Source organism: Ctenopharyngodon idella, chromosome 1, assembly GCF_019924925.1.
Source record: "Ctenopharyngodon idella isolate HZGC_01 chromosome 1, HZGC01, whole genome shotgun sequence".
Lineage (NCBI taxonomy): Eukaryota > Metazoa > Chordata > Actinopteri > Cypriniformes > Xenocyprididae > Ctenopharyngodon > Ctenopharyngodon idella.
The window spans coordinates 41,763,588-41,778,898 of NC_067220.1; the positions used below are offsets into that span (position 1 = coordinate 41,763,588).

Sequence of the window (15,311 nt, forward strand, 5' to 3'; positions counted from 1 at the left end):
TGAGATCAGTCATCAGATGTGTGTGTGTGTGTGTGTGTGTGTGTGGTAGTGATGTGCTTCTCTGTTCTTTGTTGTCTATAGTAATATTAATTTGGCCTGATTTCTTTTTCTTTTTTTTCTTTTTTTTTTAACAAAAGACACACTTGTTACACTCTTCATTTCCACATTAATTGAACTTGAGATGAAGATGCTAGTTTTTTTAGGCTTGGGTTTTGAAAGTCTGTGAGGACTCATCTGTCACTCTTTCAATGAGACTCTCTTCTGATATAGTGAACTTTGCCAAATCTGAAAACTTTTGTAGGCTACATATGCAAAATCTACAGTTTGTGCTGTTTGGATTTTGTTTAAACCACTTATGACCTTTATCCAATTAAAGAACCTGTTTGAGGTGAATTTAGTAGATTCTTTTAATTTAAGTGTTTCTGGACCTACACACAGTCATGGGCATACTCTTGACTTGGTTTTCTCGTTGGGGATAACGATAGAAAATATTTGTGTCAAAGAAACGGACCATATGTCTATTAGGTTTGATCTGTCTTCTGCAGCAAATGTACTCTGTTATCAGCCCCCTTCATTCTTGTCTCGGGTTATTACTACCTCCACACCTAGTGCCTTTCAACTGCTTTTACTACTGAATTACCCTTTCCTACTGAGTCTACAATGTTGCACCATATAGGACCTGATGAATTGGTCAACTCTTTTAATCATGTTTGCTCAGAGATCTTGGACAATGTTGCGTCTTTTAAAATGAGATGTCATAAAGTTAAAAAACAACCTTGGTTAAATGATGTAACTCAGAATATGAGGCGGGTTTGTCGGCATGCAGAGCGTAAGTGGCTTAAAGATAAATTGCAAGTGTCTTATGATATTTTTAGAGAATCTCTATCAAACTAAGCCGCTAGATCTTCACATTTTTCATGAATTATATCACATAATTCAAATAACCCGAAGGTATTGTTTTCAACCATAGATAAAGTGTTGAGTCTGTCTATTAATTTTTCCCCTACTCCGTCTAAGGATCTGTGTGAGAGTTTTTTTAAATGTTTTTTATTGACAAGGTTAATCTTATTGGGTCGGATATTGTGCCAGTAGGGAATGTTGTAGCTGATAAAAAAAATCCGTCTCATTTGAGTAAATTTGAATCGATTACATTAGCTCAGTTGGAAAATATAATATTGCATTTAAAGCCGACTACCTCTCTTTATGACATTCTCCCATCCCGATTGTTTAAGGAGGTGGTAGAAACTATTAGTCCCAGTGTATTATCGATTATTAACAGTAGTTTATTTTATGGCACTGTACCATTAGGGTTTAAGCATGCTGTTATTGAACCAGTCTTAAAGAAGGTGAACTTAGTTTCACAGGATTTTAAAAATTTCTCTCAGACTATGCTCCTCCTAACCATCCCACGGTAGGTCAGGTAGGTCGGTGAATTGTGAGTGATTGGTTGCATGATTCTCTTGATGTTATGTTTTGTTGTTATTTTATGTTTGTATGAATATTAGAGTTATTTAGTATTTATGGACAGCACTTCGGTCCATTCTGATGGTTTTGAAAGTGCTTTATAAATAAAAATCGAGTTGAGTTGAGAATATTCAATCTCTACATATGGGCCTCACAATGGTTTGTGTCGAGCCATTCGTTAGTCTGGCTGTTTGATGAGAAAGAGATAAAAAGTTGTTGCAATAAGAATGAGGAGGTGCGTGTAAACGTTAAAGCTTTGCAGCTCTTTGTTCAATTCCCACCATCAAAATGAACCAAATGTAAATTGACTTCAGACTTTCAGTTTCCTTTTCTTTTGAATAATTCACAAACTGAAAATTGTCTCTTTAATTTTTGATTCTACAGGTTTGGGTTGTTGCGTCCGAGTCTCACATTAAAAAAATATATATTTCACAATATCCTCTTTCACATACTATTATTGTTTAAATATCTTTTTTTTGTGATGTCCCCACCATAGACATTATAATAAACATTTTTTATATTAATGTCTATGATCCCCACCACATTTTGCCAGAGTCGATATTGTCCCTTTTTTTTTTTTTTTTTTTTAATCTCGCTGTACGGATATACCTAATGCAAATGAAACAGATCCAGTTGACATTAATTTGTGTAAAAAAAAAAAAAAAACAAAAAAAAAAAACAGGCGATCTGGAGCAGGAATGTGTTGTTTTTGATCATGCTGTTCGTTGCCGCTGTTATCAGTGGCGGAACGCTCTATTTTGGCTCGTGCACAGTCTTCACACAGACGAGCGCGCGCTTCAGTCTATCCCTTTAATGCCGTTGCGGAGGGTCTATTCTTTCCGGTAAAATCACAAAACAAAATGCACACAAACGTGTCCCTGCTCTTGATATACAATCATTGATGAACATCTTTGATATTAATGAGGATTAAAAAAAAAACTATACCAGGGTGAAGCATCCCGTGACTAATGTCACCAACCACAGGAAGATCGATTTGTCATGTCTGTCTGCTCTTCAACTTTCAACCTATTAGCGCCAAGCACCGCCCACTGTCTGTTGATTGGCATTTGTGAAATGTCCTCTATTATTATGAAAAGAATCTTTGGGAAAATCGTGTTTTGGAAATACACGATTCATCAAATAGGCATCATTCGTAAATGCAGCATATTATTATGAAAAACAGCTTTTTGAAAAAGAACAATTAATTATGAAAAAAATAGATATTTAAACAATAATAGTGTGTGAAAGAGGATATTGTGAAATATAATAAACAATGAATGTTGCATCACACATCAAGTTTGTAGAGAGCTTTATTCAGTCCATTTTAAATTCTGATTTTGGACGCCTCTGAAATGGGTCAAACTGTAACTGAATTTATTTAAAGACAGAGACACAGTTTATTTAGTAAACCAGATTAATAAATAGAAAAAAGCAATTTTAGTTTTCTCCCTCCTGCTGTACCGAATCTGTACCGAACCGTGACTTCAATAACGAGGTACGTACCGAACCGTCATTTTTGTGTACCGTTACACTCCTCTCACACACACACACACACACACACACACACACACACACACACACACACGCACACGCTGACTACCAAAAAATTTCACTAAAAATTATAAAAACAGAAAGATTTTTTAAATTGAAAAACGTGCAATGAAAAACACCTGCATTATTTTCACTTTGTAATGTCATTGATTGAATCATTGAAAAATATAACAGGAAGAGAAAATAATAGATCCGTTTTTTTTTTTTTTATTTATTTAAATAAACAAAAAAAGTAAATATTTCAGTGATGCTTTGGATGAACAATATATAACAGTGTTAATAAATATAAATAACAGTATTTGACAGTTTTTAGCGCCTCACAAGCTCAGCCTCTTGTACGTCACGTCTTCTCACAGGAACGCGTACAGCAGCGGAGCGCGTGCCGTTCACAAAAGCAGCTTGTGTTTCCGTCCGCTGAAGAGGTGCTTTTCTATAGCGACTTCTATGTTGGGCTTGTTCAGACAACGACAAGTCAAGAATCTGAAGAAGAACGATTCAGTGTAATTGCCGTTTGGTGCTGCTTTATAAAGGCAGAGCGCCAACAGCTATTCACACATCCTGTTCGCATTAGACTTTGGAGAATTTTTATTTACGATTATTATTTTTTCAGCAATATTATGATGTTGTTTTTGCTCTGTGATCATGTGTACATTTGAATGTTGTGGCTGATGTAACCACTGTAATCACTACAACTGTTGATGAAGTCCACTCTGAAACTGATCTTGGTGTCTTGAACTTGGTCTTAATTTGAACAAGAATAATACTATTTTAAGGGATTATTATCCTTATATTTTTCCCATCGTGATTTACATTTAACACACAATAAAGCAAAAAGTAAACAAAAGTAATAAAACATTAAACCCACACAGATTTAGTGTTTAATATCTCATTCTCTCTGTGATTGTGTAGTTTCTGCTGAACTGAGAGATTGTGTCGTTGTTCTGCAGGTTGGGTAATTGTAATATCACAGCTGAAGGTTGTGCTGCTCTGGCTTCAGCTCTGAGATCAAACTCACACCTCAGAGAACTGAATCTGAATGGGAATATAATAGGAGATGGAGGTCTGACGCTGCTCTCTGATGGACTGAAGGATCCTCACTGTAAACTGGAGAAACTGAGGTAAGATCATACTTTAATCTCACTGAAACAAGAATAATGTTATTTTAAGCCTTTAATTCCTATTGTATCATATTTGATGTAAATTATCAACATGATCAAAAACCTGTTACAATCTACTACTTCTGTTGTCTGATTGATAGTTTATAGTTTTTTAGGAAGTAAAAGGTCAAGTCAAGTCACCTTTATTTATATAGCGCTTTTTACAATTCAGATTGTGTCAAAGCAGCTTTACAGTGATAACTGGTAAATAATTTTGGCTGCACAGCAGCTTTTAAAGAAAATGGTGTCATTGTCCAGCTTAAATTCAGTATTGATTCATTCTGTTGTAAAAATCAATAGTTATTAATTTAGGTAATTTATCTATATATCAGCACTGGAGAAAACAGGGATGTCATCGTCCAGCTCAGTTCAGTTCTCATACAATAGTGTCAGTGCAGACAGATCAAAAACATTGTTGAATATCAAGTGTCCCCAGGTCTTTTAGTATAGTTTTAAAATGTGTCTCTTCAGCTCGTGGTTCACGTGTGTCTTTTTGCTTTTAAATCTTTACTGAATTTTATGAAGTAAACAAGAATAACCTCTATATTGTTAGTAATTCAAGATGATCATTTTCTGGACTAAAGCGAGTCGACTGAGGTTTACTTAGTCATCCATACATCTTTTTTGTTTGTTTTAAAAAATCATATTCAAATGTATTAAATATGATCTATCAGACTTTTAAAGAATATTTATTTGTTCATCTCTCAATCATTATTGTATTGCATTCATTATGTTGTAAAATTACAGGGCTTTGATAATAAAACTAAGCCTTTAAATATCATGTTGTTGACAGATATAGAGTGGCGACTGATATTTATATGCATTTTATGTCAGTGGTTCTCATCTCTGGTCCTGGGGACCCACCGCTCTGCACAATTTCTAAGTTGAACTGAAAGTGATTATTCCTATTTTCCCATTTCCATGTTTTGTGCTCGCGGTTGGACCGTACCAGTACCGCCAGCAGATGGAGTGGGGTGTGGTTACCCAGAGTGCTGTTGTGTTATGTATAGGCCTATATGGCACGTCTGACCAGAACTGTAGCAAGAGCTGTGTCAAGTGTGTGACCGCACAGAGCCTCACGCCGAAGTAAAGTGACAGCTGACTTGATGATGTAAAGCCAATAGTTAAAGTTCATGTTTTTGTTCTTTGAAACACAATGATAGTTAAAAGAAGCTAAAAGTGAGACTGTGTGTATCATGACTGTATTATTCTGTTTGCTAAAAATGTATTATGCAGTAATTTACAAAAACAATATTTCTCTGAGCGTGTGACAGTGATTCATTCATGTCAGTCAGTGCGGCATCACACGTCAAGTTCGTAGAGAGCTTTATTCAGTCCATTTTAAATTCTGATTTTGGACGCCTCTGAAATGGGTCAAACTGTAATTGAATTTATTTAAAAACAGAGACACAATTTATTTAGTAAACCACTGTTAAATAAAAAGAAAAAATAAATTTTATGTTTAGTTTTCTCCCTCCTGCTGTACTGAATCTGTACCGAACCGTGACTTTAATACCGAGGTACGTACCGAACCGTCATTTTTGTGTACCGTTACACTCCTCACACACACACAGACACGCACACGCTGACTACCAAATAATTTCACTAAAAATTATAAAAACAGAAAGATTTTTTTAAATTGAAAAACGTGCAATGAAAAACACCTGCATTATTTTCACTTTGTAATGTCATTGATTGAATCATTGAAAAATATAACAGGAAGAGAAAATAATAGATCAGATTTTTTTATTTTTATTTAAATAAACAAAAAAAGTAAATATTTCAGTGATGCTTTGGATGAACAGTATATAACAGTGTTAATAAATATAAATAACAGTATTTGACAGATTTTAACGCCTCACAAGCTCAGCCTCTTGTACGTCACGTCTTCTGACAGGAACGCGTACAGCAGCGGAGCGCGCGCCGTTCACAAAAGTAGCTTGTGTTTCCGTCCGCTGAAGAGGTGCTTTTCTATAGCGACTTCTATGTTGGGCTTGTTCAGACAACGACAAGTCAAGAATCTGAAGAAGAACGATTCAGTGTAATTGCCGTTTGGTGCTGCTTTATAAAGGCAGAGCGCCAACCGCTATTCACGCATCCTGTTCGCATTAGACTTTGGAGAATTTTTATTTACGATTATTATTTTTCAGCAATATTATGATGTTGTTTTTGCTCTGTGATCATGTGTACATTTGAATGTTGTGGCTGATGTAACCACTGTAATCACTACAACTGTTGATGAAGTCCACTCTGAAACTGATCTTGGTGTCTTGAACTTGGTCTTAATTTGAACAAGAATAATACTATTTTAAGGGATTATTATCCTTATATTTTTCCCATCGTAATTTACATTTAACACACAATAAAGCAAAAAGTAAACAAAAAGTAATAAAAACATTAAACCCAGACAGATTTAGTGTTTAATATCTCAGTCTCTCTGTGATTGTGTAGTTTCTGCTGAACTGAGAGATTGTGTCGTTGTTCTGCAGGTTATGGGGGTGTAATATTACAGCTGAAGGTTGTGCTGTTCTGGCTTCAGCTCTGAGATCAAACTCACACCTCAGAGAACTGGATCTGACTGATAATAAAATAGGAGGTGGAGGTCTGACGCTGCTCTCTGATGGACTGAAGGATCCTCACTGTAAACTGGAGAAACTGAGGTAAGATCATACTTTAATCTTACTGAAACAAGAATAATGTTATTTTAAGCCTTTAATTCCTATTGTATCATATTTGATGTAAATTATCAACATGATCAAAAACCTGTTACAATCTACTACTTCTGTTGTCTGATTGATAGTTTATAGTTTTTTTAGCAAGTAAAAGGTCAAGTCAAGTCACCTTTATTTATATAGTGCTTTTTACAATTCAGATTGTGTCAAAGCGGCTTTACAATGATAACTGGTAAATAATTTTGGCTGCACAGCAGCTTTTAAAGAAAATGGTGTCATTGTCCAGCTTAAATTCAGTATTGATTCATTCTGTTGTAAAACTCAATAGTTATTAATTTAGGTAATTTATCTATATATCAGCACTGGAGAAAACAGTGACGTAATCGTCCAGCTCAGTTCAGTTCTCATACAATAGTGTCAATCTAGACAGATCAAAAACATTGTTGAATATCAAGTGTCCCCAGGTCATTTAGTATAGTTTTAAAATGTGTCTCTTCAGCTCGTGATTCACGTGTGTCTTTTTGCTTTTAAATCTTTACTGAATTTTATGAAGTAAACAAGAATAACCTTTATATTGTTAGTAATTCAAGATGATCATTTTCTGGACTAAAGCGAGTCGACTGAGGTTTACTTAATTATCCATACATCTTTTTGTGTTTGTTTTAAAAAATCATGTTCAAATGTATATGATCTATCAGACTTTTAAAGAATATTTATTTGTTCATCTCTCAATCATTATTGTATTGCATTCATTATGTTGTAAAATTACAGGGCTTTGATAATAAAACTAAGCATTTAAATATCATGTTGTTGACAGATATAGAGTGGCGACTGATATTTATATGTATTTTATGTCAGTGGTTCTCATCTCTGGTCCTGGGGACCCACCGCTCTGCACATTTTCTAAGTTGAAATGAAAAACTGATTATTCCTATTTTCCCATTTCCATGTTTTGCACTCGCGGTTGGACCGTACCAGTACCGCCAGCGGATGGAGCGGGGTGTGGTTACCCAGAGTGCTGTTGTGTTATGTATAGGCCTATATGGCACGTCTGACCAGAACTGTAGCAAGAGCTGTGTCAAGTGTGTGACCGCACAGAGCCTCGGGCCGAAGTAAAGTGACAGCTGACTTGATGATGTAAAGCCAATAGTTAAAGTTCATGTTTTTGTCCTTCGCAACACAATGATAGTTAAAAGAAGCTAAAAGTGAGACTGTGTGTATCGTGACTGTATTATTCTGCTTGCTAAAAATGTATTATGCAGTAATTTACAAAAACAATATTTCTCTGAGCGTGTGCGTGTGACAGTGATTCATTCATGTCAGTCAGTGCGGCATCACACGTCAAGTTCGTAGAGAGCTTTATTTAGTCCATTTTAAATTCTGATTTTGGACGCCTCTGAAATGGGTCAAACTGTAATTGAATTTGTTTAAAAACAGAGACACAGTTTATTTAGTAAACCACTGTTAAATAAAAAGAAAAAATTAATTTTATGTTTAGTTTTCTCCCTCCTGCTGTACCAAATCTGTACCGAACCGTGACTTTAATACCGAGGTACGTACCGAACCGTAATTTTTGTGTACCGTTACACTCCTCTCACACACACACAGACACGCACACTGACTACCAAATAATTTCACTAAAAATTATGAAAACATAAAGATTTTTTAAATTGAAAAACGTGCAATGAAAAACACCTGCATTATTTTCACTTTGTAATGTCATTGATTGAATCATTGAAAAATATAACAGGAAGAGAAAATAATAGATCCGTTTTTTTATTTTTTTATTTAAATAAACAAAAAAGTAAATATTTCAGTGATGCTTTGGATGAACAATATATAACAGTGTTAATAAATATAAATAACAGTATTTGACAGTTTTTAGCGCCTCACAAGCTCAGCCTCTTGTACGTCACGTCTTCTGACAGGAACGCGTACAGCAGCGGAGCGCGCGCCGTTCACAAAAGCAGCTTGTGTTTCCGTCCGCTGAAGAGGTGCTTTTCTATAGCGACTTCTATGTTGGGCTTGTTCAGACAACGACAAGTCAAGAATCTGAAGAAGAACGATTCAGTGTAATTGCCGTTTGGTGCTGCTTTATAAAGGCAGAGCGCCAACAGCTATTCACACATCCTGTTCGCATTAGACTTTGGAGAATTTTTATTTACGATTATTATTTTTCAGCAATATTATGATGTTGTTTTTGCTCTGTGATCATGTGTACATTTGAATGTTGTGGCTGATGTAACCACTGTAATCACTACAACTGTTGATGAAGTCCACTCTGAAACTGATCTTGGTGTCTTGAACTTGGTCTTAATTTGAACAAGAATAATACTATTTTAAGGGATTATTATCCTTATATTTTTCCCATCGTGATTTACATTTAACACACAATAAAGCAAAAAGTCAACAAAAAGTAATAAAAACATTAAACCCACACAGATTTAGTGTTTAATATCTCATTCTCTCTGTGATTGTGTAGTTTCTGCTGAACTGAGAGATTGTGTTGTTGTTCTGCAGGTTGGAGGATTGTAATATCACAGCTGAAGGTTGTGCTGCTCTGGCTTCAGCTCTGAGATCAAACTCACACCTCAGAGAACTGGATCTGACTGATAATATAATAGGAGGTGGAGGTCTGACGCTGCTCTCTGATGGACTGAAGGATCCTCACTGTAAACTGGAGAAACTGAGGTAAGATCATACTTTAATCTCACTGAAACAAGAATAATGTTATTTTAAGCCTTTAATTCCTATTGTATCATATTTGATGTAAATTATCAACATGATCAAAAACCTGTTACAATCTACTACTTCTGTTGTCTGATTGATAGTTTATAGTTTTTTTAGGAAGTAAAAGGTCAAGTCAAGTCACCTTTATTTATATAGTGCTTTTTACAGTTCAGATTGTTTCAAAGCGGCTTTACAATGATAACTGGTAAATAATTTTGGCTGCACAGCAGCTTTTAAAGAAAATGGTGTCATTGTCCAGCTTAAATTCAGTATTGATTCATTCTGTTGTAAAACTCAATAGTTATTAATTTAGGTAATTTATCTATATATCAGCACTGGAGAAAACAGTGACGTAATCGTCCAGCTCAGTTCAGTTCTCATACAATAGTGTCAGTGCAGACAGATCAAAAACATAGTTGAATATCAAGTGTCCCCAGGTCTTTTAGTATAGTTTTAAAATGTGTCTCTTCAGCTCGTGGTTCACGTGTGTCTTTTTGCTTTTAAATCTTTACTGAATTTTATGAAGTAAACAAGAATAACCTTTATATTGTTAATAATATTTCAAGATGATCATTTTCTGGACTAAAGCGAGTCGACTGAGGTTTACTTAGTCATCCATACATCTTTTTGTTTGTTTGTTTTAAAAAAATCATGTTCAAATGTATTAAATATGATCTATCAGACTTTTAAAGAATATTTATTTGTTCATCTCTCAATCATTATTGTATTGCATTCATTATATGTTGTAAAATTACAGGGCTTTGATAATAAAACTAAGCATTTAAATATCATGTTGTTGACAGATATAGAGTGGCGGCTGATATTTATATGTATTTTATGTCAGTGGTTCTCATCTCTGGTCCTGGGGACCCACCGCTCTGCACATTTTCTAAGTTGAACTGAAAGTGATTATTCCTATTTTTCCATTTCCATGTTTTGTGCTCGCGGTTGGACCGTACCAGTACCGCCAGCGGATGGAGCGGGGTGTGGTTACCCAGAGTGCTGTTGTGTTATGTATAGGCCTATATGGCACGTCTGACCAGAACTGTAGCAAGAGCTGTGTCAAGTGTGTGACCGCACAGAGCCTCGGGCCGAAGTAAAGTGACAGCTGAATTTATGATGTAAAGCCAATAGTTAAAGTTCATGTTTTTGTCTTTCGAAACACGATGATAGTTAAAAGAAGATAAAAGTGAGACTGTGTGTATCGTGACTGTATTATTCTGCTTGTTAAAAATGTATTATGCAGTAATTTACAATATTTCTCTGAGCGTGTGCGTGTGACAGTGATTCATTCATGTCAGTCAGTGCGGCATCACACGTCAAGTTCGTAGAGAGCTTTATTCAGTCCATTTTAAATTCTGATTTTGGACGCCTCTGAAATGGGTCAAACTGTAATTGAATTTATTTAAAAACAGAGACACAGTTTATTTAGTAAACCAGTTTAATAAAAAGAAAAAAGCAATTTTAGTTTTCTCCCTCCTGCTGTACTGAATCTGCACCGAACTGTGATTTCATTACCAAGGTCATTTTTGTGTACCGTTACACTTCTAACACACACACACACACACACACACACACACACACACACTCTGACTGACTACCAAATAATTTCACTAAAAGTTACAAAAACAGAAAGATTTTTTAAATTGAAAAACGTGCAATGAAAAACACCTGCATTATTTTCACTTTGTAATGTCATTGATTGAATCATTGAAAAATATAACAGGAAGAGAAAATAATAGATCAGTTTTTTTTTTTTTATTTAAATAAAAAAAAAAGTAAATATTTCAGTGATGCTTTGGATGAACAATATATAACAGCGTTAATAAATATAAATAACAGTATTTGACAGTTTTTAGCGCCTCACAAGCTCAGCCTCTTGTACGTCACGTCTTCTCACAGGAACGCGTACAGCAGTGGAGCGCGCGCCGTTCACAAAAGCAGCTTGTGTTTCCGTCCGCTGAAGAGGTGCTTTTCTATAGTGACTTCTATGTTGGGCTTGTTCAGACAACGACAAGTCAAGAATCTGAAGAAGAACGATTCAGTGTAATTGCCGTTTGGTGCTGCTTTATAAAGGCAGAGCGCCAACAGCTATTCACACATCCTGTTCGCATTAGACTTTGGAGAATTTTTATTTACGATTATTATTTTTCAGCAATATTATGATGTTGTTTTTGCTCTGTGATCATGTGTACATTTGAATGTTGTGGCTGATGTAACCACTGTAATCACTACAACTGTTGATGAAGTCCACTCTGAAACTGATCTTGGTGTCTTGAACTTGGTCTTAATTTGAACAAGAATAATACTATTTTAAGGGATTATTATCCTTATATTTTTCCCATCGTGATTTACATTTAACACACAATAAAGCAAAAAGTCAACAAAAAGTAATAAAAACATTAAACCCACACAGATTTAGTGTTTAATATCTCATTCTCTCTGTGATTGTGTAGTTTCTGCTGAACTGAGAGATTGTGTTGTTGTTCTGCAGGTTGGAGGATTGTAATATCACAGCTGAAGGTTGTGCTGCTCTGGCTTCAGCTCTGAGATCAAACTCACACCTCAGAGAACTGGATCTGACTGATAATATAATAGGAGGTGGAGGTCTGACGCTGCTCTCTGATGGACTGAAGGATCCTCACTGTAAACTGGAGAAACTGAGGTAAGATCATACTTTAATCTCACTGAAACAAGAATAATGTTATTTTAAGCCTTTAATTCCTATTGTATCATATTTGATGTAAATTATCAACATGATCAAAAACCTGTTACAATCTACTACTTCTGTTGTCTGATTGATAGTTTATAGTTTTTTTAGGAAGTAAAAGGTCAAGTCAAGTCACCTTTATTTATATAGTGCTTTTTACAGTTCAGATTGTTTCAAAGCGGCTTTACAATGATAACTGGTAAATAATTTTGGCTGCACAGCAGCTTTTAAAGAAAATGGTGTCATTGTCCAGCTTAAATTCAGTATTGATTCATTCTGTTGTAAAACTCAATAGTTATTAATTTAGGTAATTTATCTATATATCAGCACTGGAGAAAACAGTGACGTAATCGTCCAGCTCAGTTCAGTTCTCATACAATAGTGTCAGTGCAGACAGATCAAAAACATAGTTGAATATCAAGTGTCCCCAGGTCTTTTAGTATAGTTTTAAAATGTGTCTCTTCAGCTCGTGGTTCACGTGTGTCTTTTTGCTTTTAAATCTTTACTTAATTTTATGAAGTAAACAAGAATAACCTTTATATTTTTAATAATATTTCAAGATGATCATTTTCTGGACTAAAGCGAGTCGACTGAGGTTTACTTAATTATCCATACATCTTTTTGTTTGTTTGTTTTAAAAATCATGTTCAAATGTATTAAATATGATCTATCAGACTTTTAAAGAATATTTATTTGTTCATCTCTCAATCATTATTGTATTGCATTCATTATATGTTGTAAAATTACAGGGCTTTGATAATAAAACTAAGCATTTAAATATCATGTTGTTGACAGATATAGAGTGGCGGCTGATATTTATATGTATTTTATGTCAGTGGTTCTCATCTCTGGTCCTGGGGACCCACCGCTCTGCACATTTTCTAAGTTGAACTGAAAGTGATTATTCCTATTTTTCCATTTCCATGTTTTGTGCTCGCGGTTGGACCGTACCAGTACCGCCAGCGGATGGAGCGGGGTGTGGTTACCCAGAGTGCTGTTGTGTTATGTATAGGCCTATATGGCACGTCTGACCAGAACTGTAGCAAGAGCTGTGTCAAGTGTGTGACCGCACAGAGCCTCGGGCCGAAGTAAAGTGACAGCTGAATTTATGATGTAAAGCCAATAGTTAAAGTTCATGTTTTTGTCTTTCGAAACACGATGATAGTTAAAAGAAGATAAAAGTGAGACTGTGTGTATCGTGACTGTATTATTCTGCTTGTTAAAAATGTATTATGCAGTAATTTACAATATTTCTCTGAGCGTGTGCGTGTGACAGTGATTCATTCATGTCAGTCAGTGCGGCATCACACGTCAAGTTCGTAGAGAGCTTTATTCAGTCCATTTTAAATTCTGATTTTGGACGCCTCTGAAATGGGTCAAACTGTAATTGAATTTATTTAAAAACAGAGACACAGTTTATTTAGTAAACCAGTTTAATAAAAAGAAAAAAGCAATTTTAGTTTTCTCCCTCCTGCTGTACTGAATCTGCACCGAACTGTGATTTCATTACCAAGGTCATTTTTGTGTACCGTTACACTTCTAACACACACACACACACACACACACACACACACACACACACACTCTGACTGACTACCAAATAATTTCACTAAAAGTTACAAAAACAGAAAGATTTTTTAAATTGAAAAACGTGCAATGAAAAACACCTGCATTATTTTCACTTTGTAATGTCATTGATTGAATCATTGAAAAATATAACAGGAAGAGAAAATAATAGATCAGTTTTTTTTTTTTTATTTAAATAAAAAAAAAAGTAAATATTTCAGTGATGCTTTGGATGAACAATATATAACAGCGTTAATAAATATAAATAACAGTATTTGACAGTTTTTAGCGCCTCACAAGCTCAGCCTCTTGTACGTCACGTCTTCTCACAGGAACGCGTACAGCAGTGGAGCGCGCGCCGTTCACAAAAGCAGCTTGTGTTTCCGTCCGCTGAAGAGGTGCTTTTCTATAGTGACTTCTATGTTGGGCTTGTTCAGACAACGACAAGTCAAGAATCTGAAGAAGAACGATTCAGTGTAATTGCCGTTTGGTGCTGCTTTATAAAGGCAGAGCGCCAACAGCTATTCACACATCCTGTTCGCATTAGACTTTGGAGAATTTTTATTTACGATTATTATTTTTCAGCAATATTATGATGTTGTTTTTGCTCTGTGATCATGTGTACATTTGAATGTTGTGGCTGATGTAACCACTGTAATCACTACAACTGTTGATGAAGTCCACTCTGAAACTGATCTTGGTGTCTTGAACTTGGTCTTAATTTGAACAAGAATAATACTATTTTAAGGGATTATTATCCTTATATTTTTCCCATCGTGATTTACATTTAACACACAATAAAGCAAAAAGTCAACAAAAAGTAATAAAAACATTAAACCCACACAGATTTAGTGTTTAATATCTCATTCTCTCTGTGATTGTGTAGTTTCTGCTGAACTGAGAGATTGTGTTGTTGTTCTGCAGGTTGGAGGATTGTAATATCACAGCTGAAGGTTGTGCTGCTCTGGCTTCAGCTCTGAGATCAAACTCACACCTCAGAGAACTGGATCTGACTGATAATATAATAGGAGGTGGAGGTCTGACGCTGCTCTCTGATGGACTGAAGGATCCTCACTGTAAACTGGAGAAACTGAGGTAAGATCATACTTTAATCTCACTGAAACAAGAATAATGTTATTTTAAGCCTTTAATTCCTATTGTATCATATTTGATGTAAATTATCAACATGATCAAAAACCTGTTACAATCTACTACTTCTGTTGTCTGATTGATAGTTTATAGTTTTTTTAGGAAGTAAAAGGTCAAGTCAAGTCACCTTTATTTATATAGTGCTTTTTACAGTTCAGATTGTTTCAAAGCGGCTTTACAATGATAACTGGTAAATAATTTTGGCTGCACAGCAGCTTTTAAAGAAAATGGTGTCATTGTCCAGCTTAAATTCAGTATTGATTCATTCTGTTGTAAAACTCAATAGTTATTAATTTAGGTAATTTATCTATA

At 35.1% G+C, this 15,311-nt stretch overlaps 1 protein-coding gene and 1 long non-coding RNA gene across 54 annotated transcripts in view; one reads left to right on the forward strand and one right to left on the reverse strand.

Annotated features, from left to right (window-relative positions):
- LOC127520007 (NACHT, LRR and PYD domains-containing protein 12-like) overlaps nucleotides 1–15,311 on the forward strand; it is a 125,655-nt gene that overhangs the window by 95,875 nt on the left and 14,469 nt on the right. For 18 of the 50 annotated variants that reach the window (XM_051907881.1, XM_051907806.1, XM_051907841.1 and 15 more), the window contains 5 exons: nucleotides 4,076–4,133; nucleotides 6,662–6,832; nucleotides 9,365–9,535; nucleotides 12,069–12,239; nucleotides 14,775–14,945. In XM_051907881.1, the coding sequence (XP_051763841.1) occupies nucleotides 4,076–4,133; nucleotides 6,662–6,832; nucleotides 9,365–9,535; nucleotides 12,069–12,239; nucleotides 14,775–14,945 (742 nt within the window). Of the gene's footprint in view, nucleotides 1–3,962; nucleotides 4,134–6,661; nucleotides 6,833–9,364; nucleotides 9,536–12,068; nucleotides 12,240–14,774; nucleotides 14,946–15,311 lie in introns of all 50 variants that reach the window. The other 32 variants (XM_051908071.1, XM_051908128.1, XM_051907904.1 and 29 more) reach the window with 9 other exon arrangements.
- LOC127520210 (uncharacterized) overlaps nucleotides 1–15,311 on the reverse strand; it is an 84,210-nt gene that overhangs the window by 55,761 nt on the left and 13,138 nt on the right. For 2 of the 4 annotated variants that reach the window (XR_007932066.1, XR_007932067.1), the window contains exon 2: nucleotides 10,115–12,138. This is a non-coding gene — a long non-coding RNA (uncharacterized LOC127520210). Of the gene's footprint in view, nucleotides 1–6,838; nucleotides 7,412–9,638; nucleotides 12,139–15,311 lie in introns of those variants that run through there. The other 2 variants (XR_007932068.1, XR_007932065.1) reach the window with 2 other exon arrangements.